The 27,786-nt window shown below is 42.8% G+C and overlaps 3 protein-coding genes across 4 annotated transcripts; 1 reads left to right on the plus strand and 2 right to left on the minus strand.

Moving 5' to 3' along the window:
- The first annotated feature begins 86 nt into the window (after nt 1–86).
- On the plus strand, nt 87–4,486 carry sumo1 (small ubiquitin like modifier 1). 2 transcript variants are annotated; one of them, XM_061829233.1, is made up of 6 exons: nt 87–235; nt 573–647; nt 2,580–2,657; nt 3,642–3,713; nt 3,799–3,828; nt 3,974–4,486. In XM_061829233.1, exons 1-6 carry the CDS (start codon nt 224–226, stop codon nt 4,049–4,051), a joined length of 345 nt encoding a protein of 114 aa, XP_061685217.1. In that variant the 5' UTR covers nt 87–223; the 3' UTR covers nt 4,052–4,486. The 2 variants fall into 2 exon arrangements, with proteins under 2 accessions (XP_061685217.1, XP_061685227.1); XM_061829243.1 differs by having other exon boundaries at nt 3,799–4,486.
- A 2,358-nt stretch (nt 4,487–6,844) lies between these two features.
- LOC133494584 (claudin-34-like) lies at nt 6,845–7,546 on the minus strand. The gene has a single exon (XM_061808562.1). It carries the CDS (start codon nt 7,544–7,546, stop codon nt 6,845–6,847), a length of 702 nt encoding a protein of 233 aa, XP_061664546.1.
- Nucleotides 7,547–7,835: 289 nt separating this feature from the next.
- Nucleotides 7,836–27,657, minus strand: LOC133494589 (protein Shroom2-like). Its single transcript, XM_061808569.1, has 10 exons — nt 27,600–27,657; nt 22,554–22,590; nt 20,163–20,282; nt 17,980–20,014; nt 17,806–17,861; nt 17,077–17,460; nt 16,435–16,902; nt 15,590–15,758; nt 14,065–14,334; nt 7,836–9,090 (listed from the first exon to the last, which is right to left on the minus strand). Exons 1-10 carry the CDS (start codon nt 27,655–27,657, stop codon nt 8,815–8,817), a joined length of 3,873 nt encoding a protein of 1,290 aa, XP_061664553.1. The 3' UTR covers nt 7,836–8,814.
- Between the last annotated feature and the right edge of the window lie 129 nt (nt 27,658–27,786).

Here is a 27,786-nt window from a genome sequence, read left to right on the forward strand (position 1 = left end):
TATTCAGCAGACCTGATTCCTTATTTTGAAAGTGAATTTGAGCTCATTCCCGAGGATGTGACGCCTGCCATCATATATTTTATTTTGAAGCCGAGGCGTCGAAATGCGTCATTTCCGTTTCCTGTGAGTCACAATAACATCTCCTCTGAGTTGAGCTGTTTTTCATGAGCTAACCTGCGCTCATTCTATTATTACTATTTTCCCATAGCTCATAGAGGAAAACATGTCAGATACGGTGAGAGGAATTTTTTACTAGACGTTGATCTTCTTCACGCTCGTCCAACGCGAAGTGAGATGCCACAGTTTCTCGTAGTTTTCACTTTGGATCTAGTGCTCTCGTATGCTAACTGTTAGCCCACGTAACTAGCTAGAGGCCCCAAACTCCGCTAAACATTCCCCAGTTTAGAATACAGCGCAAACTCCCCCAAATCCGTTTTTGCAACGTGAATGTTCAACTGGGTTCGAAATATAACTATCATTGACCTCTTTACTTTCCTCCGTTCATGCTTAAGGGATCCTTTGTATACTTACACGATTAACGGTGTGTTCTGTGGTTATTTTTATTTTTGTAGGAGACCAAACCCTCGGGCCAAGACTGTGGTGATAAGAAGGATGGGGAGTACATCAAGTTAAAGGTGATCGGACAGGTAGGAGCATTTCTGAAACCTTCAAAATATTGCAACGTTGGTGCTTGCAATATTGGGTCCACATTTGATGGGTTTCGTGGCAAGATGGACTGGAAAAAAAATAATTAATAACAGTAGGGACCGCCAAGGATTTTTAAATGATGGTTCAAATAATGTATTTAAGGTACCAAATCATTCCTTGGACTGTGAGCAGTGCGAAAATAACACCTAACCCTATGACCTATTAATATTATTGGCCTACTTGCTAAAGAAAAAAAACAAGAAAACCACATGTGAAAAATGTGTGCTTTTTTTCAAAAACATGAAAAAAATGGTCCCAGCTTTAGTGCTGTAAAATGAGTATTATGTCACTTTTTGCGTTTTAACTTGTCATTCAGTTCATACATTAAAACATCAGATAATCATTTATTCCATCGTTTTATGAACTATTATTCAAAATCCAACAAGAAATGGGTTACATGTGTAATTTTACTTAAGTTCACCTTTAAGAATTAAGGAAAAAGTGGACTTCCTTAAGCTTTTAAAGTTCCTGTGACTACAAAGAATGACACCAAAGATGTCTTCAACTAAGGGAAAAGTCTACAACTTACTTTAGTCCTTAATTTCAAGAGAAGTCCACATCTGACTGTTGGCCACTAGATGAAAGTCACCAATTGTTTGTCCAAATGTCAGTTCTGTCACTGCTCAGTCATTTCAAAGTGGCTTTTACACGCTCTGTATACAGGCTGTGTCAATTGGACCCCCACCCCCGAGTCTATAATAAAACATCCCAGTCCATCCTCGGACTTAAGTCGTCACTGGTAACTGCTCGCTAGTCCTGGAGCTGTGTCCTAAAAAAAAAAAAAAAAAAAAAAAAAAAAAAAAAAAAAAAGTCATACTAAGTCATTTCATTTCCTTTGTTCATAATAGTATGTACATTTATTCCATAAATACATTGCATTAATGTTTCAAAACGGTTACAAGTTTTAGTTTATTGAATAATTAATTGGATTTACATTAACCTAGATTTTACCAAAAAATTTTATGGAAAAAAAAAAAGCCTCAATGAATGACAAAGCATTCAGTGAAATGCATTAAAAATATGCACAATCCAATGCATAAAACTCAATTACGAATTGTCTGGGGAAAATGCATGATGTTAAAAAGAAAAAAACTAAGCATCGAACTTAAGCTGCTACAGTAACACCTTCTTGATCAGCTGCAGTGGATCTTTAGCAGTACTTGCACCTTAAACACTCAACATACTGACCCAACAGCATTCAACAAATCTGAAAGCAACCTGGCAACAAGAAGCATACATAAACATCCCTAATTGTCCCCCAACGGTGTTGCATTTTATCAGGTCCAGACAGTGACAGGTCAAGACATATCACTGTGTCACAATTAATGCAGAAATCTATATAATTTGCATGTTTTTTTAGGGCCATGTGCAGAAATTTTAAGTAGAATGAACCAATAAAAAGCCTGGATGCAGTTTATAACATTTCCTTTTTATCGCTCATCTTCGTTCAGGACCACCTCGAGTAGTCATGTTCCTTTTCGGCACCAATGGGGCTGCATGCAGGATATTATTTATTCACCTCATACGGTCCGAATACGTAAAAGATTACTAAGATAATTAGTTATTATGAAAGATAACATCATAATTCATCAAATACTAACCGTATATGCGTGTTTCACACTGAATATCTTGAAAAAAAACGATCTTCAAACATTCACTTCGCATCAAAAACTCCTTATTTTCGTCACATTCCCTCCAAACGGGAATGCACATGGCCTTGAAGTTCTCTGCAATGCATTGCGCCAGGTCTCCAAGCATTCAAAAGGTGTCGTCAGATGCCGCAATAGGAAATGTAGCGCTTCTATAGAGACCAGACAGCCAGCACCCCGAGCAGCAATGGCGGTCCCTAATAACAGCTCTTGTCTCCACAGGACAGTAGTGAAATCCACTTCAAAGTGAAGATGACAACACATCTGAAAAAGCTGAAGGAGTCTTACAGCCAGAGACAGGTCAGAACTCACAAAGTGTATCAAAACTTTAATCACAGATTAAGACAACCAAAAACTTTAACCTAAAAGCAAATCAGATTCTATGATTGAAAAAGTAATTTTATCCAGTAACCACTTACTGTGTAATTGTATTCAATTAAAGTCTTTGAAACTTTGAATCATATTTAGTTTAATTTAATTACATTTGAAATTTTTGTGAAATTTTTGCACATTTGCTTTTTGTGCACTGTATTGTCTGCTTTCATCCTCGATCAGGCTGTACCAAGGTGAAATTTTAACATTATACACAATCTCATCTTGTACGTACAACTTTGGCTTCAGACCAGACCCTTTTTTTACTCAAAAAAGAGAAAATCTCATCCAGTTTCACCACTTTTTCTTCTATTATTCACATACCCCGACATTCTTTAAAGCGGCAGCACTTTTTTTTTTTTTTTTTTTTTACTTTTACCATTGTTATCAAGAGTAAACACAAGCAGCATATTTAACTCTTTGCTCTACGTTGCCCAGACTGTGTTGCTAACTGATGGCGTTTTTAATTATGAGTGTACCCCTTTAAGAGCCAAAGGTGGGCGGAGTGAGGTAAACTAGCAGCAGACTGTGTTTCCATGTTTAAAAAAAAAAAAAAAAGTCATGCTGTGGTACACTGCGCTGGATCAGTTTTCAAGTGGCCTGAGTGTGCGGCAAGTGCGCAATTGCATTGGTTAAGACTACACAAAATAAGCGACGTCTTTCAATATCTATGTATCTATACTCATAAATTTTACGCACGTGATTTTTCGTACTTGATTGTGCAGATATTCATGAGAAGAACATTGTTGGGAGTAGAATAGATGACTTACGTAATTTGTTTTTAGAGGCGTGTGAACAGGTAGTTTCTTCAAAAATGTCATTAAAATGGTTGTCTCTTGTCACGTTGATCATTTTATCTTTATTTACTTGGGTTGTAGAAACTGGACTTTTAAGTGTGTGCATGTTTTGCAGGGCGTCCCAGCAAGTACACTCAGGTTTCTGTTTGAAGGCCAGAGAATTGCAGATAATCAAACTCCAAAAGAGGTGCCTCCGATTAAAAATTATAAAAACTCTGGTGTACTTATCAACTTTAGGCATCTTAATAAAATACATTTTTTTCTCCTTACAGCTCGGAATGGAGGATGAAGATGTCATTGAGGTATATCAAGAACAGACAGGTGGACTTTGGAACGATTAAGCTGCTTGTATTCGTACTTTGTATCTTGTTTTTTTTTTTTTTTTTAATGAATTTATTTTGTTCACTTTGAACCATCTGGATCAAAACAATCTGGGCTTCCATGCAGCGGGAGAGGAAGGTGAGGATGAGGACTGGGGAGTGTTGCAGGAGGGCTCATGAGCTCACCATCTATGTCATGTCATGACACAACAGGGATTTGTATGGATGTCTTTCAGTTCTCAACTCTCTCAAGGAAGCCATCTCCTGTACTGTCACATACGCAAACATTCTGCACCAACAGCGTCAGGATGTAAACATTACCGCATGTAAACAAGTGACATACAATTTTTTTAATGTACTTAATTCTAAGCATTGCATTTCACTTGTACAGATTTGGAAAGCCCTACTGTTTGCTTTGAGGGTGATGATGCAATAATTTGTCAAAGAGACCACTGTCTACATTTGCAAATGTTTCCCATGATTTGGTATTTGGTATGGATTTTTTTTTTAAATGTTAACTGTGTTCGTACATGTTGATGTCGGTTTTAGTTGTTGCGTGATAAAAACATGTCCTTTGTAGTCTATTGCTCATATTGGAAGAGTCATTGTGTAAATAAAATGCTTGCTGCACCCCTTTGAACACACTTGGTTGGCTTTGTGCTGTTGTGGCGGGAGCTCCTCTCCTTGGTGCTCTCCTATATTCAACAGTGTGACGTTCCTAGAGAAAGTTCATGTTTTGACACTCATGTATGAACAGTTGAACGTCAGCTTCACTTCATCTCGAATGTCCAAGATGATCCAGGGGAAAGGTCACAGTCTCTCAGTGCTGTCTGCTGTGACACTTGCGAGTATCTATTGGATTCCAAGCACTGATATTTCCCCAGAGGAACATTGATACAGATGGTTTGAGATTGTGATAATTTCCAAATAAAATATTTATGAAAGGACAAAGTAAGATCTTGTATTTTTCTTTTGACCGTTTGATGGGGAGCTGTACCAGGGGTGTCCCAAATCTTCTAAAACTGTTTTTTTAGAAAATAGATTTCAGCGGTTCCCTCAGTTTTGTCTGCTTAGACCTCCATATGGTGACACTCTTACATGGACTTAGTAAAAAAGTGTAATTTTTATTTCAGGGGAAAAAAGAACACCTTGGTTTTGTGTCCGGAAAAGGTCCCCCAGACATTTTATTAGGATTCCACATAGTTTCTAGGCAGCAAATACTATGATACACTCTAAGATGATTAGTGCCTGCGTCACAGGAAACGCATGCCCTGTAGATGTAATAATGACGACCATACCAAATGTCACAGTTGAACAAAATAGGGAACAAAAAATTCTTTGGGTTAGGGTTGGAGTTTTAGGTTGAATTAATTAATTTATGGGTTAAGATAGGGATGTGGGTGGTTTCACATTAGTGGGAAACATAATTAGGCCAGCACATTTAAGGCACATTCTGTACTGTAGTTTTTGCATCTGGAAGTAGTAGGGCATTTTCTACAGGGATACAACAGCCAATCATAATGCAGCGGTGCATGTAACTCTCTGAGCAGGACATGACGTGCCTAGAAACTTTGTGGAAATCCTCATAATTGTCCTTCTGTCAGCTACAGTACATCTGTCTGAGCCAATTTCCTCTCATTGGTTGCGTCTGTGTAGAAGCCCTACTTGTAGGAGCACACGTTTATTCTGTTGACAGCACTGGCTCAGGAATGGAAATGGAAGACGTAGATCTTTGTTAGTGATGTACATATCCTCGAGCGTTTGTTCCCTGCTCTTAAATTGTTTTTGTACAGTGTGCCACATCATCCAATTTCACTTTGGAATTAATTAAAAGCAATAAATATGATTAGCATGGGTGGCACGGTGGAACAGCTCTAGAGGTTTGGCCCCACAGTTCAGAGGAGCAGGGTTCAAATACTTGCCCCACCTGTCTGCAGTTTGCATGTTCTCCCCATGGTTGGGTGGGCTTTCTCCGGGCACTCCGGTTTCCTCCCACATCCCAAGGACATGCATTAATTGGAGACTCAAAGTTGCTCTTAGGTGTGAGAGTTGGTTGCTTTTGTGTGCTCTGCAATTGGCTGGAATCCAGTTCAGGGTGTAGCCTGTCCCCTGCCCGATGACAGCAGGGATAGGCTCCAGCACTCCCGTGACCCTCATGAGGATAAGTGTCTCAGAAAATGCATGGATGGATGGATTTGTTGTAGAAGGATGCTGAGGATGGAGCTCCCAGGCAAAAGAGCGAGAGGAAGACCAAAGAGAAGGTTTATGGATGTGGTGAGGGAAGACATGAGGGCAGTTGGGGTTAGAAGATGCAGGAGATAGGCTAAGATGGCAAAAGATGACACGCTGTGGCGACCCCTAACGGGACAAGCCGAAAGGAAAAGAAGAAGAAGAAGAAGATGGATTTGTTGATATGTTTCTCTACAAAGTAAGCTTTCAGGCGATAACAACCTTTTGAAAGTTATTATAGATTTTTTTTCAAGTTCCTATGATTTTAAAGGTCCCCTTCCATATGACTCGATCTCATTTTTACAGTTTATTTTTAAGTCCAAAAGATGCAAAGTGCTGAAGTCACAGTTATATACTCAAGGGCAATGAATTTGAAGCGGAAAACCACTAGCCTTGGTCTAAAATATATCTTTTGTCACCATTGTTCTGGATATTTTCTGACAGAACTCACACATGCAGTAATGATTAGGAAAGCAGATCAGGCTGGGGTCAATTCTGCCATGGTAGCATTACATTGTTTCCACATCAACTTTTAGAATGGATGAGGATGACAATTCGAAACAGCTAAAGATTTGACTTCCTCAGAACTAATGATCCTAAGTCTCACAACAAAGTTCATTAGACTCAAATACGGGCACGTGCGGTAATGATTAGGAAAGTGGACCAGGCCAAGGTCAATGCTGTCACAGTAACATTACATTGATTCCACATCAACTTTTAGAATGAAAAACATCAATTTGAAACAGTTCAAGATTTGACTTCCTCAGAATTAATGCTCATTCGTCTCATAACAAAGTTCATTAGAATTAAACACTGGGTTATCTTTTTCAACAGACATGTCACATTGTGACCTCACTGGTAATTTCACTGGTAGGCATAAGCCAAATCGACAGAACATAAACCCAGACAATACCATGAGGAGCATGCCCACCATTCCCACTGAGATCCCACACCCCACGTGCTGAGAATCAGGGGCTCGAGGCATCTTGAAGCCAGGGGGGAATGTGATGGTCTGATTAGCCATCACTGAGTTCAGATTCCATGCGAGGGGCACGAGTGACATCCCAGAAGCTGACAAGAACAGTGCTCCAGTGATCAAGCAGCACCTGGTAATATTTTTCTCCAAGCCAAAGTAGACGTTCCTCAAGGTGTAAAAACCACCACCGTTCCCCACCAGGCCTGCTAGCAGGGACAGGAGCATGAGGATTTGAGCCGCCACGATCTCAGGTGGTGTGGACGAATCCGACAGGCTGATGGATTCGCAGTGCCTGACCATTAAGCCGGGGCTTACCAGAGTGTGGCTATTGAAGCATGCCCTCCACACACCAACCCAGGCTACTCCTGAACTGATTACTTTGCTGTCATACACCAACCAAACTCTCCACTGGACCAGTCCCAGGGCTACACAGGTTAGAATCCAGCCCACACAACCCAGCCATAAGGCACAGAGCTGGGAATGGAAGCAGATCATAGTAAGTGAACAAATTCCCAAGTCCACATCAGGATAGTCAACTGACTTCACTTGCACCAGAATCTTTGGTTATGCTCCATCTCTTGGACTCCTGGCTGAGATGACGAACACACAAAGAAGAACGAGGATCGTCAATCCTGGAAGGTAACCACACATTAATCCAGTCAGTTATTTCAGAGTCACGCACCAGTTTTTTTGCTCCCTGTCGAACGTCTCCAGACGTAGTGAAACCTTCTTTGTGTTTCACCCTTCCTCATCCTTATCTCGGTAACTCTGATGGTTTCCCGTAATACCGCTGGCTGTAAATGTTTGACAGGGCCTGCTTTTATTGCGCTTTTGTCCAACTTGGCATTAGTCATACACAGCACTCTACTCTTGTCTTTTCCGTGACATACATCTTTCTCAATGTATTTGGAGAAAAGGAAACAAAAAGAGATGACCTGATCTTTTATTGCATTTGCCCCAGTGAAAGGGTGCACATGAGGTGTGGCTTCACAGTGGCAATGGACAGATATTGTGTACAATACCTGGCAAAGCACCGGACGAGGGATACTTTCTCCTATTGGGAGACTTTTAAATCAGTGTCGCGACTCAGAAAACACCTGTTTGTCAGTAGAAACCAGAAACCAGACGTCTGAGATCTTCGACTGAATAGAAAACAACAAACATCATACATTTCAAGGGATTACAAAAAATCTCAAATAACTTCTTTTGTTCTGTCTTTTGTGTCTTCATCGAAACCTTAAACAATATGTAACAAATGAGAACAAGGTACTAAATACAAACCCAGCCAGTGATTTTGCAACTTGTAGATAAGCATATCAGTACTGACATGAACTTTGGAGATTAAACCTGGTTTTGGATTCTGTGTATTTTGGCTGCACGGTTTAAGTAGGTACTTGCGTCAAGTTTCTAGGAGATGCAAAGCATCATTTATCATTTAGCATGAATTTTTCTACTATCGGCATCCATCAAACAGCGTAGTATGATTTTGTGGAACAGTATTTTCTGTACAGTGTTTAATCTTGACAGATGAACATCAAAAGAGATTTAAGTCAATAATTCCATTAAAGATGTAGGACTGAAAGTGTATTGATTCTGTAATGTTTAGCGCTGTCACATACAGTACGTGCATAACAGCATGACACACCATGTGCAAAAGAAATCCTTCATTGGATACACAACCAGTAACAGCATAACCAGTGAAAAGAGTGTAACCACAGCAAAGAGCTTCTTCTTGCACTCTGTGAGGGTCCAGGACGGGGGTATTAAAACTGCGACCTCTGCTCTAGTCCGACTAGACTGTCCAGTAGGCACTTGAGCTGCTCCTCACCCAGCTTGATTTTGTCCTCCAGTTTGCGCTGCTCGATGATGAGTGCGGACTTCATCTTGACAAAATGACGATAGTCGTCCAGGCATTCAGGGTCCAAGTGAGCCTCCATAACAGAGGACACCAGACGTTCCCGTCGGTCCAAGTTATCCTTCAGCTCTTTGGCGTCCTCATACTGCCGCATGAGCAGTTTGCGCTTCTCAGTCAGGGTGCGCTGATAAGTGGAAGGAAGAGACATTTGTCACCTTAACAGGGCAATTCAGAGACAAGTTTCGTCACGCTTCAGCTACGTCTCAAAATGGCAGCAACCCAGGCTGTAACCTTGGGCCCTGAACCGGGGGGGACCCCAAAAGATATCCGATGCTAGCCCATATATCAGTGACAAAAGAATGGCACTGCTATAGAGACTCCGAAGACAACATGTTTAAAATCCAGGCCCCCTTAACAGCGACAGTATGATTGGCTGGTGGCTAGTTGGGTATCGGGTGAGTATTTGCAGGAATGCTTTTCGTAAAGTGGATGAAGCCTTCTGCCTACCATTAGTGAAAGAAATATTGGTTTCGAAACCTCCCTGTACAACCTGAAGAAGAAAGTTGAAGTTAAATTAACTGATATTAATCTGGTGAAGTCAAAACATCAATATTCTTTTAGTTATCATGATCTTGTTATAGGCATGCTTAATTAGAAATGTGATGGCCATGATAATCAGTGCGATCAAATTTTGCTCATTCGGCAACACAGATGTTTAACTACTGACCCTGACTCATTAAGTAAATTACGTTCAAGAATACAGTTAAAATGAGTGCATGTAAATACTACATTGCATCTTCTTCTTTTACTTTCTTACTTTTACTTTACTTGTCCCGTTAGGGGTCGCCACAGCGTGTCATCTTTTTCCATTGAAGCCTATCTCGTACATCCTCCTTTCTTAACACCCACTGTACTCATGTCCTCCCTCTCAATATCCATCAACCTTCTCTTTGGTCTTCCTCTTGATCTTTTGCCAAGCAGCTCCATCCTCAGCACCCTTCTACCAATATACTCACTCTCTCGGCTCTGAACATGTCTGCTTTCTCTAACCTTGTCTCCAAAACATCCAACTTAGGCTGTCCCTCTAATGAGCTCATTTCTAATCCTATCCAACCTGCTCACTCCGAGCAAGAACCTCAGCATCTTCATTTCTGCTACCTCCAGTTCTGCTTCCGGTTGTTTCTTCAGAGCCACTGTCTCTAATCCGTACATCATGGCTGGCCTCACCACTGTTTTATAAACTTTGCCCTTCATCCTAGCGGAGAGTCTTCTGTCACATAGAACACCAGACACCTCCCGCGAAATGTTCCATCCCATTTGTACCCGTTTCTTCACTTCCTTACCACACTCACCATTCCTCTGTATTGTTGACCTCATGTATTTGAAGTCATCCACCCTTGCCATCTCATCTCCCTAGAGCTTCAGTGTCCCCCCCCCCCCCCATTCATTCCTCTCCTTTCCAGTGAGTACCTCCATCTTTCTAAATGTTCCTCCGCCTGCTCCCTGCTTTCACTGCAGATCACAATATCATCTGCGAACACCATTGTCCAGGGCGATTCCAGTCCAACCTCGTCTGTCAGCCTATCCATTACTACAACAAACAGGAAGGGGCTCAGCGCGGATCCCTGATGCAGTCCCACCTCCATCTTAAATTCTTCTGACACACCGACGGCACATCTCACCGCTGTTCTGCTGCCCTCATACATGTCCTGTACTACTGTAACATATTTCTCCACCACACCAGAATTGTCCATGAAGTACCACAGTTCCTCTCTAGGTACTCTGTCATAGGCTTTCTCTAGGTCTACAAAGACACAATGTAGCTCCTTCTGTCCTTCTCTGTACGTTACCACAAGCATCCCAAGGTAAATAATGCATCTGTGGTACTCTTTCAAGGCATGAAACCTTACTGTTGCTTGCAGATACTTACTTTTGTCATGAGTCTAGCCTCCACTACTCTCTCCCATAACTTCATTGTGTGGCTCATCATCTTTATTCCTCTGCAGTTTTTGCAGTTCTGAATATCGCCTTTGTTCTTAAAAATGGGGACGAGCACACATTTCCTCCATTCTTCTGGCATCTTCTCTCCCGCTAGTATTCTGTTGAATAAGTTGGTCAAAAACTCCACAGCCACCTCTCCAAATTGCTTCCATACCTCCACTGTCATCATGGCCAACTGTTTTCTATTTTTCATTCAGTTCAGTGCCTTTCTAACTTCCCCCTTACTAATCATTGCCACTTCCTGGTCATTCACAGTCATCCTCTTCTACTCTTCCTTCTCTCTCATTTTCTTCATTCATCAACTTCTCAAAGTATTCTTTCCATCCACTTAGCACACTACTGGCACCAGTCAACACATTTCCATCGCTATCCTTAATCACCTTTACTTGCTGTACATCCTTCCCCTCTCCATCCCTCTGTCTGGCTAACCTGTAGAGATCCTTTTCTCCTTCTTTCGTGTCCAACCTGGTGTACATGTCTTCATATGCTTTTTTTTAGCCTCTGCCACCTCTACCTTTTCCCTACGTCGCATCTCGATGTGCTCCTTTCGCCTCTCCTTAGTCCTCTCAGTGTCCCACTTCTTCTTGGCGAATCTCTTTCCTTGGATGACTTCCTGTATTTTGGGGTTCCACCACCAAGTCTCCTTCTCCCCTTTCCTACCAGAAGACACCCCAAGTACTCTCCTGCCTGCCTCTCTGAATACCTTGGCAATAGTATTCCAGTCGTCTGGGAGAACTTGCTGACCATCTATAGGCTGTCTCACCTGTTTCCAAAAGGCCACACAACATTCTTCCTTTCTCAACTTCCACCACCTGATTCCCTGCTCTACCTTTGTCTTCTTAGTCTTCCTACCTGCTACCAGAGTCATCCTACACCCCACCATCCTATGCTGTCGAGCTACACTCTCCCCTACCACTACTTTACAGTCAGTAATCTCCTTCAGATTACATCGTCTGCACAAAATATAATCTGCCTGCGTGCTCTTACATCGACTCTTGTAGGTCACTCTGTTCCTGTCTCTTCTGGAAATATGTGTTCACCACTGCCAATTCCATTATTTTTGCAAAGTCCACCACCATCTGCCCCTCAAAGTACCTTTGTTGAATGCTGTACCTACCCATCATTTCTTCATCGCCCCTGTTTCCTTCACCAACATGTCCATTGAAATCTGCACCAATCACAACTCTCTCTCTCTCTCTCTCTCTCTCTCTCTCTCTGGAATGGTCAGGGCTACTTTGTCTAGATCCTTCCAGAATTTCTCTTTCAACTCAAAGTCACATCCTACCTGTGGGGTATAGCCACTAACCACATTATACACAATACCCTAAATTTCAAATTTGAGCCTCATCACTCGATCTGATACTCTTTTCACTTCCAAGACATTCTTAGCCAGCTCTTCTTTTAAAATAAGCCCTACTCCATGATAAAATAATTTAAACCCTGCACCTAAACTTCTAGCCTTACTCCCTATCCACTTGCTCTCTTGGATTCACAATATATCAACCTTTCTCCTAATCATCATGTCAACTAACTCCTGAGCTTTTCCTGTCATAGGAAAGTCCATTTCATTGAAAGTGCCGACACACAGCTGTATGGTCTGTGCATTCCTCTTCATCTTCTGCCGACTAAGCCGCTTTCCTCCTCTTTTTTGTCTTCGACGTACATTATCTGAATTTCTACCTATGCCTTACATATTAACATTTCCGGGTGCGGGCGTAGGAAGGCCCCACCCTAACCGTTATGGGATTCGTATGATGAACCCTCATGTATGTTTTACACAGTTGTACGCCGGATGCCCTTCCTGGCGCAACCCTCTGCATTTATCTGGGCTTGGGACCGGCTGACAGGTAGCACATATATTGTGCTGCCCAACGAGCTGCAGATAATCAAAAAGAAGAAGCAATTAAATAAACAAGGTCAGCACATAGGATACACACTTCACATACTACCTAATCTATGTTAAATTTAAGGTCAAATGAAAGTAATCACATAAAGACAATCAGCACATAGGGTACACAAATCACATACTACCTGTGTGTAAATATAAAGGATATGGTGATTTAAAGGATATGTGGATTGGAGAGATTCAAACCACAATGGGTGAGGGCACTCTAGTAGTTGAAGGTTGAGTTCAAGTTCGATGCTTGGTCCTCGTTGTATACTCTACGTAGGTAATGTTGTTAGCGCGCTAAGCTAGGCTAACTTAGGCCAGGCAGCTTCAACGCGAACAATACGGTACCAATTTGGGTACCAAGATGAAGAAAGATAGGACTTGTTAAATTTCCTATATGTCCTCACGGCCCTCGTTGTACAAGTTATGAAGTTACTCACGTTCAATGTTTCTTCAACAGCACGGTTTGATCACAAACACGTCTTCTAGTTAGCCACCTAAGCTAAGGTGGTCTGGGCCTATAAGCAAGTTTAAATAGACATTTCTACTTGCCCAACTTTCTACTATGTACTCACGCTCCCCGTTGAAAACAAAACATAGGTGTACTAACGTTTGATGAACACCTCCTCAGCAAATATTTGACTACATACGTTCATTGATGTTATCGAGCTAGGTTAGGTTAGGCTAGGCTAGGTCGTGGAGTTTCAACTCGAACGAATACGGCTCCAATTTGGGTACTAACATTACACAGATGGTGGTTTTAGTCCACAGGAGTCTTCACCAGGGGCGTCCCAGGTCGAGTATTCGCAACATTCGGTCCAAATTCAGCAGGATTTATTTATTGTACGGTCTTGCAGGTCAGAGCCTCCTCGATTAGTTGTCACCAGTTCGGGGACCGGAAGCCATGTGATCGTCTGATAGCAGGAAATTACTTTTGTTACTTAATTGGTGTGTGTCACAGATGTTTAAGTATGTTACTAAAGCCCCCGAAAGGGTCATCATTTTTGTTTCTTTTTTTTTTTGTCCAATTTTGGGCACATGGATTTAGTGGAGACCACCAAAATCACATTTTGTCATCGTTTTGCTCAATAATGGTACTATTTTGATATGTAGGCATTTGATCATATTTGTCACATACATACATACATACATACGGTATTCTACAAGGTAGATTCTACGTCCACCAAAGTTTTTCCTGTTAAGATACCCATGCTTTTTCTTAGAAGTAAGTTACTTTCAGGTACTATACTTAATAAAAGTAGCTACCTTCTCTTCTGAAGGCGCTCCATCTTCCAGACAGTTGAGAGCGTTCTCCACCCGCGCCAAACGACCCGACAGTGACAGCAGTAGACTCACGACTTTATCCAAGTCACCCACAAACATTCGGAACTTGTCCAGCTGGCTGGGCAGGCAAAAGCGCTGCACAGTTGTCTCCACTTCGCTACCCAAAGCCTCGTTGTCCTCTACATCCTCCTGTAGGCTTTGTCGTGCCCCCCGTAGCACCTCCAGCTTCTTGGCCAGGCTTGAGATCAGCTCCTGCTGGAGAGAATCCAGAAAGAACTCATTTAGCTTAAAGATGATTTCTTTGAGGCAGTGATTTTCTACCAGTGTGTAATGGGAAATAATTCAATTTTACCTAGTTTTACTTGGGGGAAGGTAATTCTTTGTTCCTTCATGTTCGCCAAAATGCTGGCTCATTGTATTGCTGGATGTTGTTCGAACACTTGGGAGGATGGATTTACTCTTTATATGTTTCCAAATGACCCAGTTTGTCGTGAAAAATGGATTGCACAGATCCACAGGACGAGAGCTTTGTGGGTTCCAAATGACAGGTAGGTGTGTATAGAGCTCCCAAAAAAATAATAGTTGTGGGGGCGGGACGTAATCCTCTCAGAATGTAACAAAAGATCCACGTACGTAAGTCAGGGGTGCTAAATGTGTCGATGTGCGCGTTGGCGTTGAATCCGCTGGTCACGGTTTCGGCGCTGCGTCCGGCGATCACGGCTTTGGCCAGGGTGGCTTATCGCAGCGCAGAGCTGGGTGGCTCATCGCGGTGCCGAGGTGGCTCATTGCGGCGCTGAGCCGGGCCGCTTTATGGCGTTGTCGTCGCTCGTGGCTAAGTGTCCCATGGTCGGTGGCATTCTTCATCCGTCGGCCTTATTCATCGCCAACGACGGTGCACTCAGCCACGAGCAACGACAACACGGTAAAGCGGCCCGGCTCGGCGCCACTATGAGCCACCCTAGCCGAAGCCGTGATTGGCTCGTCACGGCTGGGGTGCGGTGCTCATCACACCCATGCCACAGCGTTATCGTCGCTCACGGCTGAGTATGCTACATATTGTCATACTGTCAGGGAGTCTGTTGTTATTTTGAAGTGAGCCGCCTATCATCTAAATATGGCTCGAAAGGGTAATATTGCCCTGGTCGCTTCACTTGATTGTGAGATGTTCTCTTCTTCAAAAAGACCTTCTGTGTCAGAAGGGGTGTCGGAAAAATCTGAAAATCTCCCATAGTAGGTGCCACTACGTGTTTTCAATGGCGAATGTCCCAGTGTGACATCTGCTGATGACATATCAGGCAATATGGCTACCACTTCGATGTTGAGTGAGACTTCCGCAACTTTGAGCATAGATGACGCGCTCTCCGCTCATATTTATTTTTTCGTATAGACATTGAAGTGACTCATATTATTTGTATTTTTTATTACAATTACTATTTTAATACTATTTTAGAATGTTTATAGGGACATCACAAGGGCTTTAAGATGATGGTTTGTAAGGATGTGATACCTTTTTACTGGCCAAGTCCACGTCCACCTCATCCTCAGAGTCTTGTTCCACCAATTGTTCCTGCATGTCCTTCATCTTTATGAGGAGTTCAGCTTTTGGAGCTGACGTATTGTAGTAGGAGGAGCTGGGAACCAGCAAATCTGCTAGAGAGACATCGTCCTCATCCCTCCTAGCAGAACATACACACACACACAGTTGAGAGGAAAAAGAAAGTGAGGCTGCACATTATATCGAAAATATATCATCATCACGATGATGGCATGTGCAACATGCAGATAGCAAAGACGGTATTGTATTGTGATATTACGACGGTATTGACAGATTGTTTCTGTTTGACTGATCGACTGTATTCTATGCGTGTTTCACGTATATGGGGTTTATCTAAGTTTGACCAATCGTAACTTCAAATGTGCATCACCAGCCGGGCAGAGGCAGACTGGCGGACACCAGGGAGGAGGAACTGCACCAGGGATGCAAACGTTTTGTGCCTAAAAGGAATAACAAGTCTTAGATCTATATATATACATACATGTACATATGTGTATGTAATGTACACTCTTATTCTTGTGGAAGTCGAACGTATTGAGTTTTTCACGTCTCACTGAGCAATATGGCGAAACTAGAGAGCACTGGACAATAGCAAACAAATAACAGTTTGTGACTCAATCACCCATTCACACCTGCTGAGTGACCCCAACTTTCATTCATATGTAAGTATGTATGTAGTTGACTACATGTGCCTTTCAGAGACAGAGGCTCCACGCTTTGTGTTTTAGCCATAGTTACATAGGAAGTTCAGGCTTGTTCGCTCGCATTGCTCCATGTCCGGTGGCTATTAGACAAACCTGCTTGTGCTGGACAGGTTGGAGCCACTGGAGGTTCTCCTGCATTGCTGGCCTCCCTCCAACATCTGTTTTTCTTGTAGAAATAATCCCTCCATCAGGTCCACTGTGTTCTTCCTTCCACTTTGACATGAGATCTCCATCAGTGATTTATCTTTGGGCATGATGTCCCTGACCAGCTGCTCTGTCTGGATGTCTCCTTGCACTCTTAGATTTGACTCTGAAATGGTACCTTTGACTCTGAACAGTTGCAATTCATGTCCCAGGTCCTGAGTAGCCTGCTGTTTGCAAACATTGAATTCTGAGGAGGGGCACATCGCACTGGCATCCACCGAGATTATTTTGGAGCTTGGTTTCATAATGCCAGACATATTGCAGCTCTGAGATGGGTTAGTTGGTACCAGCCCAAGACCTTTTTTCCCTGAAGTGTTAATGTTAAACATAGTTTTTGAGAGCGTATCATTTTCAGACCTGAAAAGCAACACAATCCCAAAATTTTTAAAAAGGTTGTGGAGTAATCTGGTAGTGTGCAATGAAATCTGTTATTATTCAACTGAAGTTGGTATTGCGAGAACAGCAAACCATTAGGTAACAAAAAGCCAAGTAGATCGTGCAGAGTTGAAGCACTTCAAATAAGCCTCTTACCAGAGAGGTGAATCCTTCTGCAGGGACAAAGGCAGCTGTTCTGTCAGCCTCAGAGTGGGACTGTGTGGTGAGGGAGGGTGAGGGTGGTTCTTTGCAAGATGAGATAAAGAGGAGAAAGATGGTATCTGCTCCTCCTTGCTTTCTCCACCTCCTGTGCTTCTGTCAGATTGAGGCATCCTGTAAGGAGAACCCGGAGGGGTCGAGCCCTTGGTGGTGGTGTCCAAGTTTGACAGGGGATGAAGCATCACTGGGTCTGCAAGTTCTGCTGAAAGGAAATCCTGGGACAAGCAAGTTGTTTCTGGGCCTAAATTGGATCTGGATGGTGAGACAGCATTGGCTTGTAATGGCTGGGGTGGCAGCTGGAAGCCAAGGGCTGGGTTTAGGCTAGAAGGTCCAGAGGAGACAGCAAAGGTTTGGTTAACAGCATCTGGATGAGTATGGTGGTCAGCAAAGATGGAGACTGGAGGATTATTTCTAGTCAAATGCAAAAAAAGGCATTGAGACACACAGCCTAGAAACTGGGGCCCTTTGTCCTTTTCATTTCAAGAAATTTTACATTTAATGCTTTTAAGAACTGTCAATGCTTGATTCTTGGAAAAATGTTGATTTTTTTTTTGTTAGTATTGCCCCTCCCCAAGTGTCAAAACTTCCTTAATTATTATTGAACTGTTTTAGTCAATGATTTTCTGCCTTTTTCATCACAAAACAAAATAATATCCCTACTTTTACCTTGCAAGGTCAATGCCCTGGTTGTTTAGAGGATCTATCCACAGGGCTGGGATATTCTACAAAAGAGATTTAATTTTTAGTGTTATTCAGCAAACTAATAAAAGAAAAAGGAAAACATAAACTTTAAATCTTTATTAAAATTTTCACACGAAAGAATTTTCATGCTGGGCTCACCTGAGTACAGAAATCTGCAGAGGGAGAAGATCTGGATCGCTCATGAAATGACACTGTCTTCTCCTGAGCTTCAGTTTCCAAGATGTTTTCTGCTGAGTAGTACTTGCCTTGGATCATGGGCTCAGGTGTCCTCATCTGTTTGTTCCACTTGGCTTCGTACTCAGCAAAGGTTCCGAGGTTCTGTTGCTCCAGTAGGACTTCCACTGCTGGGGGGCTGAAGCAGTTGTTTTCTACTGACCAATGAGTCTTCTGAGCCTCCCCTGACATACTTCTCACTTCGGTTTGAATTGCCTTACCTGCACGTGGATTCAAATCTGTAATGGATGTTGAATCTAGTATAACAGGTTTTGAAAACGTTGCCTTGGGCTCAAGGAACGACATTTGTTCAAGAGCCCTATCTTGATGCTCTCTGTCCACTCCTACCAGATCTATCATGTCAGGTTCTGAGAAAGAATGCATATGTTTGGCCAAGGAAAAATGCTTACGTCCTCTAACACGTTCATTAGTGGTTTTAAGCACTGGTGCCTCTGCTCCAAGGGGTTCTAGATCCCGTCTCTGAAAAGAGGTAGCCTGTAGGACCCGTGCCTGTGCCTCTTTTAGATTGTCTTTGTAGGTATTTGTGGGGGAGATGTTGTATGATGAAGAAGGCTCTGCATATTTCCACTCTGCAGGGTCCTCATCCTGGACATCGCAAGTCAGTGTTGCAGCACTACAGCTTTTATGCAGCTGAGCTCGTTTCTGGTGCACTTCATTCCGTAGTATCGTGGCATAACGGTTACCACTCCGACTCGATTTCCCACTACTGGTGACCATGGAGTCGCAGACATTCTGGGATGACACGATACTTGTTGGTTTAACTCCCATCTTAATTCTCATTTCCTTTGCCAGAGAATGAAGCATTGGCGTTTCCAAGGGGGATATTCGGCGGTGTTCTTGTGGCATTGAAAGACCTATGTTATGATTACTACTTTGATGAGCTGTGAAAATGATTTCTTTATTGTTAATGTGTCTTTCACTTTTCTCTGTGGTGTCCTGTGGGTCACGGCAGTGGGAGGTTTCAGAGCTTTGTGGGTCAAGCAGAAGGACATTTTTCAGAAATCCATTGCTGCCTTTATTTTCTGTGCCGTCCATCCGGTGGTTTTTATTTTTATTCACAGGACCAGAGTAGGTGTCATTTTCTTGGTTCGTGGCAGCCGTGGAGGTTGAAGAGCAACAGACCAATTTACTGCTGGTGGCCTTCATTGGCAGATTCTGTAAACTGCGATAGTAACTTCCAACACTCTGAATGTGAGGAGCTTGGCTTGTCTGGGGGTAAAGGGGGATTTCATCACTGTACTGTTTCTGATGGTAAAGTCTCTTGGTGTAGCATTGTCTGACATCAGTGCTGGACAATGAAAAATGTTTGTTTGGGTGTAGTTCGTTGTGTTCACCTACTCGGTCTGACAGTGAGGTGACGCTATATCTGGATTTGGTGTTTTTTTCAACTGACCTGCAATGAGTGTTTCGATTTTTTTCAGATTGCTCAGAGTAGGGAAACACTCTTGTGACAACACAACTGTCATTCCGCCATAAGGGAAGTGGAGGAGGAGACTTGTCCTTTTTCTCATCTGGTACTTTCCACACTGAACCAACGCTGGCCTTGAATCTACTTGAGATCCATGAGGAGTTCTGCTCGTCCAACCATAGCCCCTCCTGGCAAGGAGTCTGGAAGTACTCTGGGCGCTCCACTATAAGGGGCCCTTCATCCCGAAGACCCTTGAAAAACATGTTTTCCGTACTGGTTCCCTTAATGCCAAGCGAGCTTGAATCTAGAACCACAGTGTTGGAGACACTGGAAAAAAAGCTAAATGTCTCTCTTTTGCTTTCAGTACCAATGAGATGCTCGCTGCTGCTGGTGTGTTTCGCTAGAGAAGCACGATGTGGTGGGAAAGGAGGCGCAGGATGGCCCAGTTTCTCCATGTTACTCACTGAGATGAGATGGTCGCTTAACAGATGCAGGTTATTGTGGTCTTTTGGACAGCGTGACTCTTTGCGTCTGATAACGTCAGATGAACATTTAGGTTTACAGTACCATGATAACCTCTTTCATTATCATCACTACAGTAGTCCATAACAATTAATTTGGGTTGTTGAGTTTTAAAAGAAGCAACTGAATTTCTTACATACTAACAAGTGAGGCTCACCTTGCTTCTTTTTGTTGCCAGACTGACACTGGGGTGGTTTCTCTCCCAAGGGGCTCACACTCCTCCTCTGTCAGCTTGGAGGAGTGCCAGGAATGAGGTTGTGAGCTCTGATCATTCTTACTGTGAAGCCAAAAGTCAAGAAACTCTTTAGCTTCTTGCATGTGCTGTCATAATTGTGGCACATTTAAGAATGCACCACTACAACAACTTGTAATTAGGGAACGTCTTGTTTGATTTCCAGAACAGCACTAAAATATAAGGAATACACCTCATTATCAGCATGGCTATATGGCCATAACAATATGACACATAGGAGTGATTAACTTCACTAAGTATAACACCATATATTTTGCTCTCACATACCCTTTGAAGCGATTCGTCCTGGGTTGCATGTTGCAAAAGAAAGACATGACAGTTTATCATTTTTGCATGAAAGTACTAAAATGTCAAATTCACTTGCGAGTAATGGGCTGAAGACATAAAAACTCAACCAGGACGAAGGAGCGCTACAGGAGCCGTGGGGGCTAGCTACTGAACGTAGATGTACCTCATAGAGCTTCGCAAAATCTTGGTGAGAAAGCACCTTGCCACAAGAACCTCGCTTTCCGATGGCATGGTGTGTGGCGATACAACATCAACCATTTTAGCCTTGATATTGATGAGCAAGGAAAGAAAAAACGGGAAAAGAGAATGATTTCTCAACAGTATTTCCTATTCTAAAGGAATTGTATGTGTGAGTTTACGATAGACACAGTCACAAATTCCCCTGGTTGTGCCCCTGTTTATGTCCGTCTGTCTCTCTCTATCTCAGTTATTATTATTATTATTATTTGACTAAACCAGTCATGTTTGGCTGCTAGGTCATTGTTTATGGAATTGTTTTTCAGAGCAACAGAGGAGATTTTTTTTTTAATATTGCCATTGTGTTTGTTTGCATTATGACAGATAGTTGTTTAAAATTTCACTTGGACTGAATGAGGTTTTAAAGGGGAATGACAGAAAAGAAAAAAAGCAGAGGACTGAGGTAAAAATAAAAAAGACAATACAGAGCACTAGCTGTAAGAAAAAAAACCCCCCGAATCATTGTACTCCAAATGTCACATTGGATTACAGTGTTATACAGGAGAGTATTGCAAACACCCTGTGAGCGAAGTACAGGGCTATATGGGACAGGACAAGATGGTGATAGGATGGGAAAATAGCAGGACAAGAGTCGTGGAGCCGGCAGTGCAACTGGAGTGTGGCGGTAGTGGCTATGTCAGTTATAAACATCTGTAGAAGCAGAGTGCAAGTTGCGGAACATCCCAAGACGTTCACAAGGTCACAAGAGTTGTTTATACAATAGCTTTTACAAAGCGGTGCAACACCAAGCAACTGAGTCCTATGGGTGTGCATCTGAGGACAAATGCAAATGAATTGACACCATGGTCATGTCCCTATCTCCTTTACCTGAAGCAGCAACATAAGTGCAAGTCAGTCCCAAACACCATCAAGTCTTTTGTCAAGACACTGAACAGGCCCACACTTTCACTAAAAGAGGGAAGGTCATGTGGGCCGGATGAAGCTTACAGGGGTTTGCTTGGAAACCACTGCAGCCCGTCAGGATGAATAAGAGAAATAAGTTACCTTTCCAGGAATGTGAAGATTCCCTTTCACCAATTGTACAGCATGACGACAAGATTTTTGGTTGTTCCTGTCCAAGTTTTTATATAATTGCTAAACAGGCTTATCCTAAGGTTTGACACTGCTAGTCTAGATGTAAGCACATTCTTTCCACTGTGGAATGCAGGGAGGTATTTTCCTTTCCTGGCATGCTCTGGCTTTATGTGGAAAATATCCCGGTTTTAAAACATTCAAGGCTCATACTGTACATTAACGAGTGCAAGCCAGAAGGTACCATGAAAGAAATGTCGAGGGGAAAAAAACATCATAATGTGTGTGCATACGTGATTGGAACCGATCTGGCTCTTCTCCATTTTGCAGAAAGCAAAGAGTTGGTATTGAAAAATTGAGAGAGAAGATTGTACCACAGGTTGAAAAACGCTGTTACTTTTACAGTCAAACGTCAGTATGACGGACAAAGCACGAGTTGTGTTGCCTCCCAACAAACTGGTCCACAATAAAAATGCAAATATGTGTTTTAGTCCATCGTCAGGGGGTCTCAGATATCCCACGTTGGAGTAGACAGTTTTTTTTTTTTTTTTATTCCCAAGAAAAACTGATCGTAGATTCAGGATACCATTTCAAAATGACACATTCACAGTCCATCCAGTTGACCGAGAGTCCTTGTGGTTCTTATTCAAGCAGAGAGCTCCAGGTGCTCAACTTTTGTGTCTGTCTCCAAAGTGTTCAAATGGTACAATTTATCAAACAGTGAAGAAAAAAACTTACCTAATGCATGGGTGGTTTTGGTTTTCTGAAGGCTCAGCTAAGGTGCACGTTCATGTCACTTTCCCGCAGCTACGCCTGGAAAGAAATTCAACTTTCACGCAAGTGTGACACAAGCATCTGTGCCATGTAAGCCTACGACCAAGTACAACACACTTTATGCTGCTGGCAGATCTCTGCAGGGATTATAAAGGGGGATTTGAGAGAAGGGGAGGAGTTATTGCCTACCAGTGTCCTTGCTGTAATCTAGGATTTTGGAAAGTAGCTCAACCCTCAATCAAAGGTAATAACACTGTATTCAATTTTCATACACAAATGTATGTCAAAATGTCCTGTGAACCTTCACAGAGCTGTTGTCCAGTACAAATGTATTTTACAGGCCAGAGTTCTTCAGTTTTTCATCTGCTTCTGTGCCCTTGTGGGCAGGCAGGAGCAGCCGAACAGGAATGTTTGCCTGTGGAGATAGCAGACAATTTCACCCTGAGCTCCCTTCACTGTAAATGTCCTCCACCAGGGGAGGAAAATGCGAGTTCTCCACAGTTAAAAACACAAAATGTCGCCACATCATCCTGCCATCTGCCATCACACAAGATTCCCTGATGAGTGATGTTTAAACTTCAGTCACCTAAGCGTGTGAGTCCTTCTGATTCAACAGCCTGCTGACAACAGGGCCCAAACATGCAGCCCAAGGGGCCGAAAGGGCACCACTCATACAAACGCAGTAACACAAAGCAAAGTGCCATAGTCATCATGGCTGGACTTATCTGGGTGCCATTGGTTGCAATAAAAATAAGGCATGAGAGTAGTGGAATACCATGTCCTAAACACATCTTCCAAACCTGAAACTATTGCGTGTTCTCAGTTCTAAGCACAATCCAACAACGCACCAAACACTCATAATAAAAGTTCACATGTTATCTAGCTGCTATTATCGCTTAGTCACACACTACCATCTGGTCTAATCCCTCATCTCTTTGAAGCACATGATTATATCACATTAGAGGAAAGAAAGGCTCAAAATGGTGGAAGGAAAGAGGAAGTACCTATGAGTGGAATCCACCAAGTCCAGATAGGGCAAAAGCAGCCACTCTGTGTGAACACAATAAGCTGGGTGGGTATGGCCTCTCCCACTAAGCAGTGCAGCTCACCTAGGCAACGTGGGCTGTACCATCCTCCTGCAGCAGGGGAGGATGCTTGGACTTACACACACACACCCGGGGGCAACTCTAAAACCTCGTTTTACAGAGTCTGGCTCTTCATGCAAGATGCCTTATCTTTACTATGTTTATTACATCAAATATATTTCTCTATCCTGATAAATAGATCCCACAATCTGTGTGCCGCCACAACCCAATCCAACACCCCACCCACCTACACAAGCTGAAGCCCAACCAGTGGCTTTGGGAATCATAATTGGATTCAAACGTCACCGCGCTAAGCAGCCCCGCTCGGGTTGATGTCCGGGTACACGAGCGTGAAACACAAAGAAAAATGTTTTCCTGCTTTATCTAGGGACATTGACCACATACTGATTAAATTAACGGCTCATAAAGATGAGGGGCAACTATATACTGAAAGTCCTGGTTTCAACCTTGGTGCCAACCCATCATCCGGGAACAACCTGAGAGATGTGATTAAAAATTGAATCGTGTAACATGAGAATATCTGCACTGTCAATGTTCTTTTCCTAACGCTGTCACTGGGAAAAAAAACATTGTACCGGTATGTGTGACAGTGGCCTTTCATCTTGTTAACGACCACGGACTCGTGGTGAAACTCCAAGGCTGACAACTTTTTAAATACAGTGAAGAAAACAAGTATTTGAACACCCTGCTATATTACAAGATCTCCCACTTAGAAATCATGGAGGGGTCTGAAATTTTCATCGTAGGTGCATGTCCACTGTGAGAGAGATAATCTAAAAAGAAAAATCCAGAAATCACGATGCATGATTTTCTCAATGATTTATTTGTGTGGTACAGCTGCAAAAAAGTATTTGAACACCTGTCTATCAGAAAGAATTCTGACCCTCAAAGACCTGTTAGTCCACCTTTAAGTGTCCACCTCCAGTCCATGTATTATTCCGAATCAGATGCACCTGTGTGTGGTCGTTAGTTGTGTAAAGACAAGACAGCTGTCCGTCAAACTTGTAACATGGTCAAGACCAAAGAGCTGTCCAAAGACACCAAAGATAAAATTGTAAAACTCCACACGGCCTGAAAGGACTACGAAGAAATTGCCAAGCAGCTTGGTGGAAAAAGCTCCACCGTTGGAGCAATCATTAGAAAATGGAAGACGCTAAACATGACGGTCAATCTCAATCGGAGTGGAGCCCAGTCCAAGATATAACCTCGTGGGGTCTCAATGATCCTTTGAAAGGTGAGGAATCAGCCCAGAACTACACCACAGGACTTGGTCAATGACCTGAAAAGAGGTGGGACCACCGTTTCCAAGGTGACTGTTGGTAATACACTAAGACGTCATGGTTTGAAATCATGCATAGCACGGAAGGTTCCCCTGCTTAAACCAGCACATGACAAGGACCGTCTTAAGTTTGCCAGTGACCATTTCAATGATACAGAGTTTTGTGGTCAGATGAGGCCAAAATTGAACTTTTTGGTCATAATTCCATTAATTGTTTTTGGAGAAAGACGAATGATGAGTTCCATCCCAAGAACACCATCCCTACTGTGAAGCATGGGGGTGGTAGCATCATGCTTTGGGGGTGTTTTTCTGCACATGGGACAGGACGACTGCACTGTATTAAGGAGAGGATGACCGCGGCCATGTATTGTGAGATTTTGGGGAACAACGTCTTTCCCTCAGTCAGAGGATTGAAGATGGGTCGTGGCTGGGTTTTTCAACATGACAATGACCCGAAGCACACAGCCAGGAAAACATAGGAGTGGGTCCATAAGAAGCATATCAAGGTTCCGGTGTGGCCTAGCCAGTTTCCAGACGTAAACCCAATTGAAAATCTTGGTAGGTGTCATGATCCTGCTGCTCCAGCCCGGGCTGTGTGGGTGGCCAGTTCGATGAGCTTCATGTCCCATTCGAGTACTCCCGTATCCCTGATCGACAACCCCTGTGTACCGACTCCTGCCTGCCCGCTCACCTGCTCTCTTCGCCCGACGTCCCAACTAGCGCTGCTGCACCTGACTGCCCGCCTGATCCCCGACCACGAAATAATAAACGTTTCTCGCCGAACCACCTTGCATCGTCTGAGTCCTGCATTAGGGTCCTACTCCCGTTCCGATGGGTCGTGACAGAACGAACTGGCCACCCACACAGCCCGGGCTGGAGCGGCAGGATCATGACAGGAGGGAGCTGAAATGCCGTGTTTCTCAGCGACAGCCCAGAAACCTGTCTGATCTAGAAAAGATCTGTGTGGAGGAGTGGGCAAAAATCCCTCCTGCAGTGTGTGCAAACCTGGTGAACAACTATAGGAAACGTTTGACCTCTGTAATTGCAAACAAAGGCTACTATACCAAATATTAACATTGGTTTTCTCAGGTGTTCAAATGTTTATTTTCAGATGTATCACACAAATAAATCGTTAAAAAATTATGCATTGTGATTATGGGATTTTTCTTTTTAGATTATCTCTCTCACAGTGGAGATGCACCTACGATGAAAATTTCAGACACCTCCTTGAATTCCAAGTGGGAGAACTTGCAATATAGCAGGGTGTTGAAATACTTATTTTCTTCACTGTATCTGTCTAATCTATATGAATGTATACTGGTAATGAGTACTTTTTCAGTTATCATAATTTATTTATTTTTTTGGGGGGGGTGATTGCACAACACTAGCTCAGGTATGGGTACACTCATTGACACCATAAATGGCAATGCCGCTATCTTTTTTCCCCCCTTCTTCTCAGGACTAGCACGATGAAAGTTAATGGAAAAGGTAAATCATTATTTTGTACACCTTTTTCCCCCCTCACTGTGCCAATTTATCAAAACGAGTATGGACTGGCATAAGATGAGTACAGTGTATATGTACAAATTAAGGAGCCATTCCTTGTACTACTGAAGGTCAGATGTGTCCAAATTTCAGCCCGTGGGCTAGAAATGGCCCATGCGGTAATTTCATCCAACAATTTGAACTCAGTATGACATCAACTCCATCATCCAAACATGTAAAGATGAAAATCTTCCTGGTGGTTTTTAGAGCGCAAGTTTGACTGCAAAAAGTGTTTTTGGCATTGAAAATCACATGTTTAAAGGATTTGGATACAATGGAAAATTATATGAATGGAATTTACTGTCATAATTCTGTGTAAAACTGAAAATGTGCTTGCTCTCATCACTTTAACCCAAAAAATGAAATGGTTCGAGCGCATGCAGCTGTTTGTATTTCAAAGGAAAATCATCAAGATTATGAACTCAAAATCACTGGGTAACTGCAATTTCAACAAGTTCTGGTGATCATATGCCAAATTACTTTGGATGTTCACTATTTTTGCTGTAGTATTTTCCTGGGGAGGGGGAAATAAATGACAGTGTTCAGCAGCAGCCGCTGCTGACATCCGCATTAGCCTGTATTGTTGCCACTTCATAATCACGCAAGCGCACCAACAAGATTTAAGATGACGCGATCAGCTTTCGGGTTTTCTTTCAGGGATCACGTGAAAGCAATCTCAGGCCAATCTTGAAGAAAAACTAGTAGTTTTGGTCTCATTGGTGAATTGTGTTCAGTACAGAAATACATAAGTATTTGGGAAAAATGATGGATTTAATTTGGTACAGACATATTACTATGGAATAGCTTAGTGCAGGGGTAACGAAGGATGAATCTCAGCAACAGTACATCTGAGGCTATTATCCGAAGTCAGAAAAGGGTGGAGTGCCTTCTTCAGGCTGATGAAAATCGCTGACCCCAAGTGGAGGAGTTCAAGTGTCTTGGAGACTTCTCCATCAGTGAGGGAACGAAACGCGTGGGTTGGTGCAGAATCTGCTGTTCTGCAATTTGTGCATTGGTATGTTGTGCTCAAGAAGGAGCCAAGCTAACGCTTTGAATTTACCAATCGATCGATATTCCTACCTTCACCTATGGTCATGGAATGCTGGTCATCACCGAAAGAACAAGCTCGCTGATACATGCGTTCCTCTGCACGGTGTCCAGGGTGGCGATAAGGCAAGAAGCCCAGTCAAACTTGTTGGGGCATGTTATAATAACAAAAACTGTTATACTCAATCATAATCTGCTTGGTGTGTACAAAATTCAGAAT

The sequence above is a fragment of the Syngnathoides biaculeatus genome, chromosome 2 (genome assembly GCF_019802595.1).
Source record: "Syngnathoides biaculeatus isolate LvHL_M chromosome 2, ASM1980259v1, whole genome shotgun sequence".
Taxonomy (NCBI): domain Eukaryota; kingdom Metazoa; phylum Chordata; class Actinopteri; order Syngnathiformes; family Syngnathidae; genus Syngnathoides; species Syngnathoides biaculeatus.

Excerpts from the sequence above, each read along its gene's own strand:
- sumo1 (XM_061829233.1), top strand. Across the intron at positions 3,714-3,798 it reads ATAATCAAACTCCAAAAGAG|CTCGGAATGGAGGATGAAGA; the intron begins GTGCCTCCGATT and ends TTCTCCTTACAG. Across the intron at positions 3,829-3,973 it reads AGGATGAAGATGTCATTGAG|CGGGAGAGGAAGGTGAGGAT; the intron begins GTATATCAAGAA and ends GCTTCCATGCAG.
- LOC133494589 (XM_061808569.1), bottom strand. The coding sequence starts at position 27,657 with ATGTATCAGCGAGCTTGTTCTTTCGGTGATGACCAGCATTCCATGACC. Across the intron at positions 20,015-20,162 it reads TGGCAACAAAAAGAAGCAAG|ACGCAAAGAGTCACGCTGTC; the intron begins GTGAGCCTCACT and ends TGACGTTATCAG. Across the intron at positions 14,335-15,589 it reads TGGACTTGGCCAGTAAAAAG|GAGCTGATCTCAAGCCTGGC; the intron begins GTATCACATCCT and ends TCTCTCCAGCAG.
- LOC133494584 (XM_061808562.1), bottom strand. The coding sequence starts at position 7,546 with ATGATCTGCTTCCATTCCCAGCTCTGTGCCTTATGGCTGGGTTGTGTG.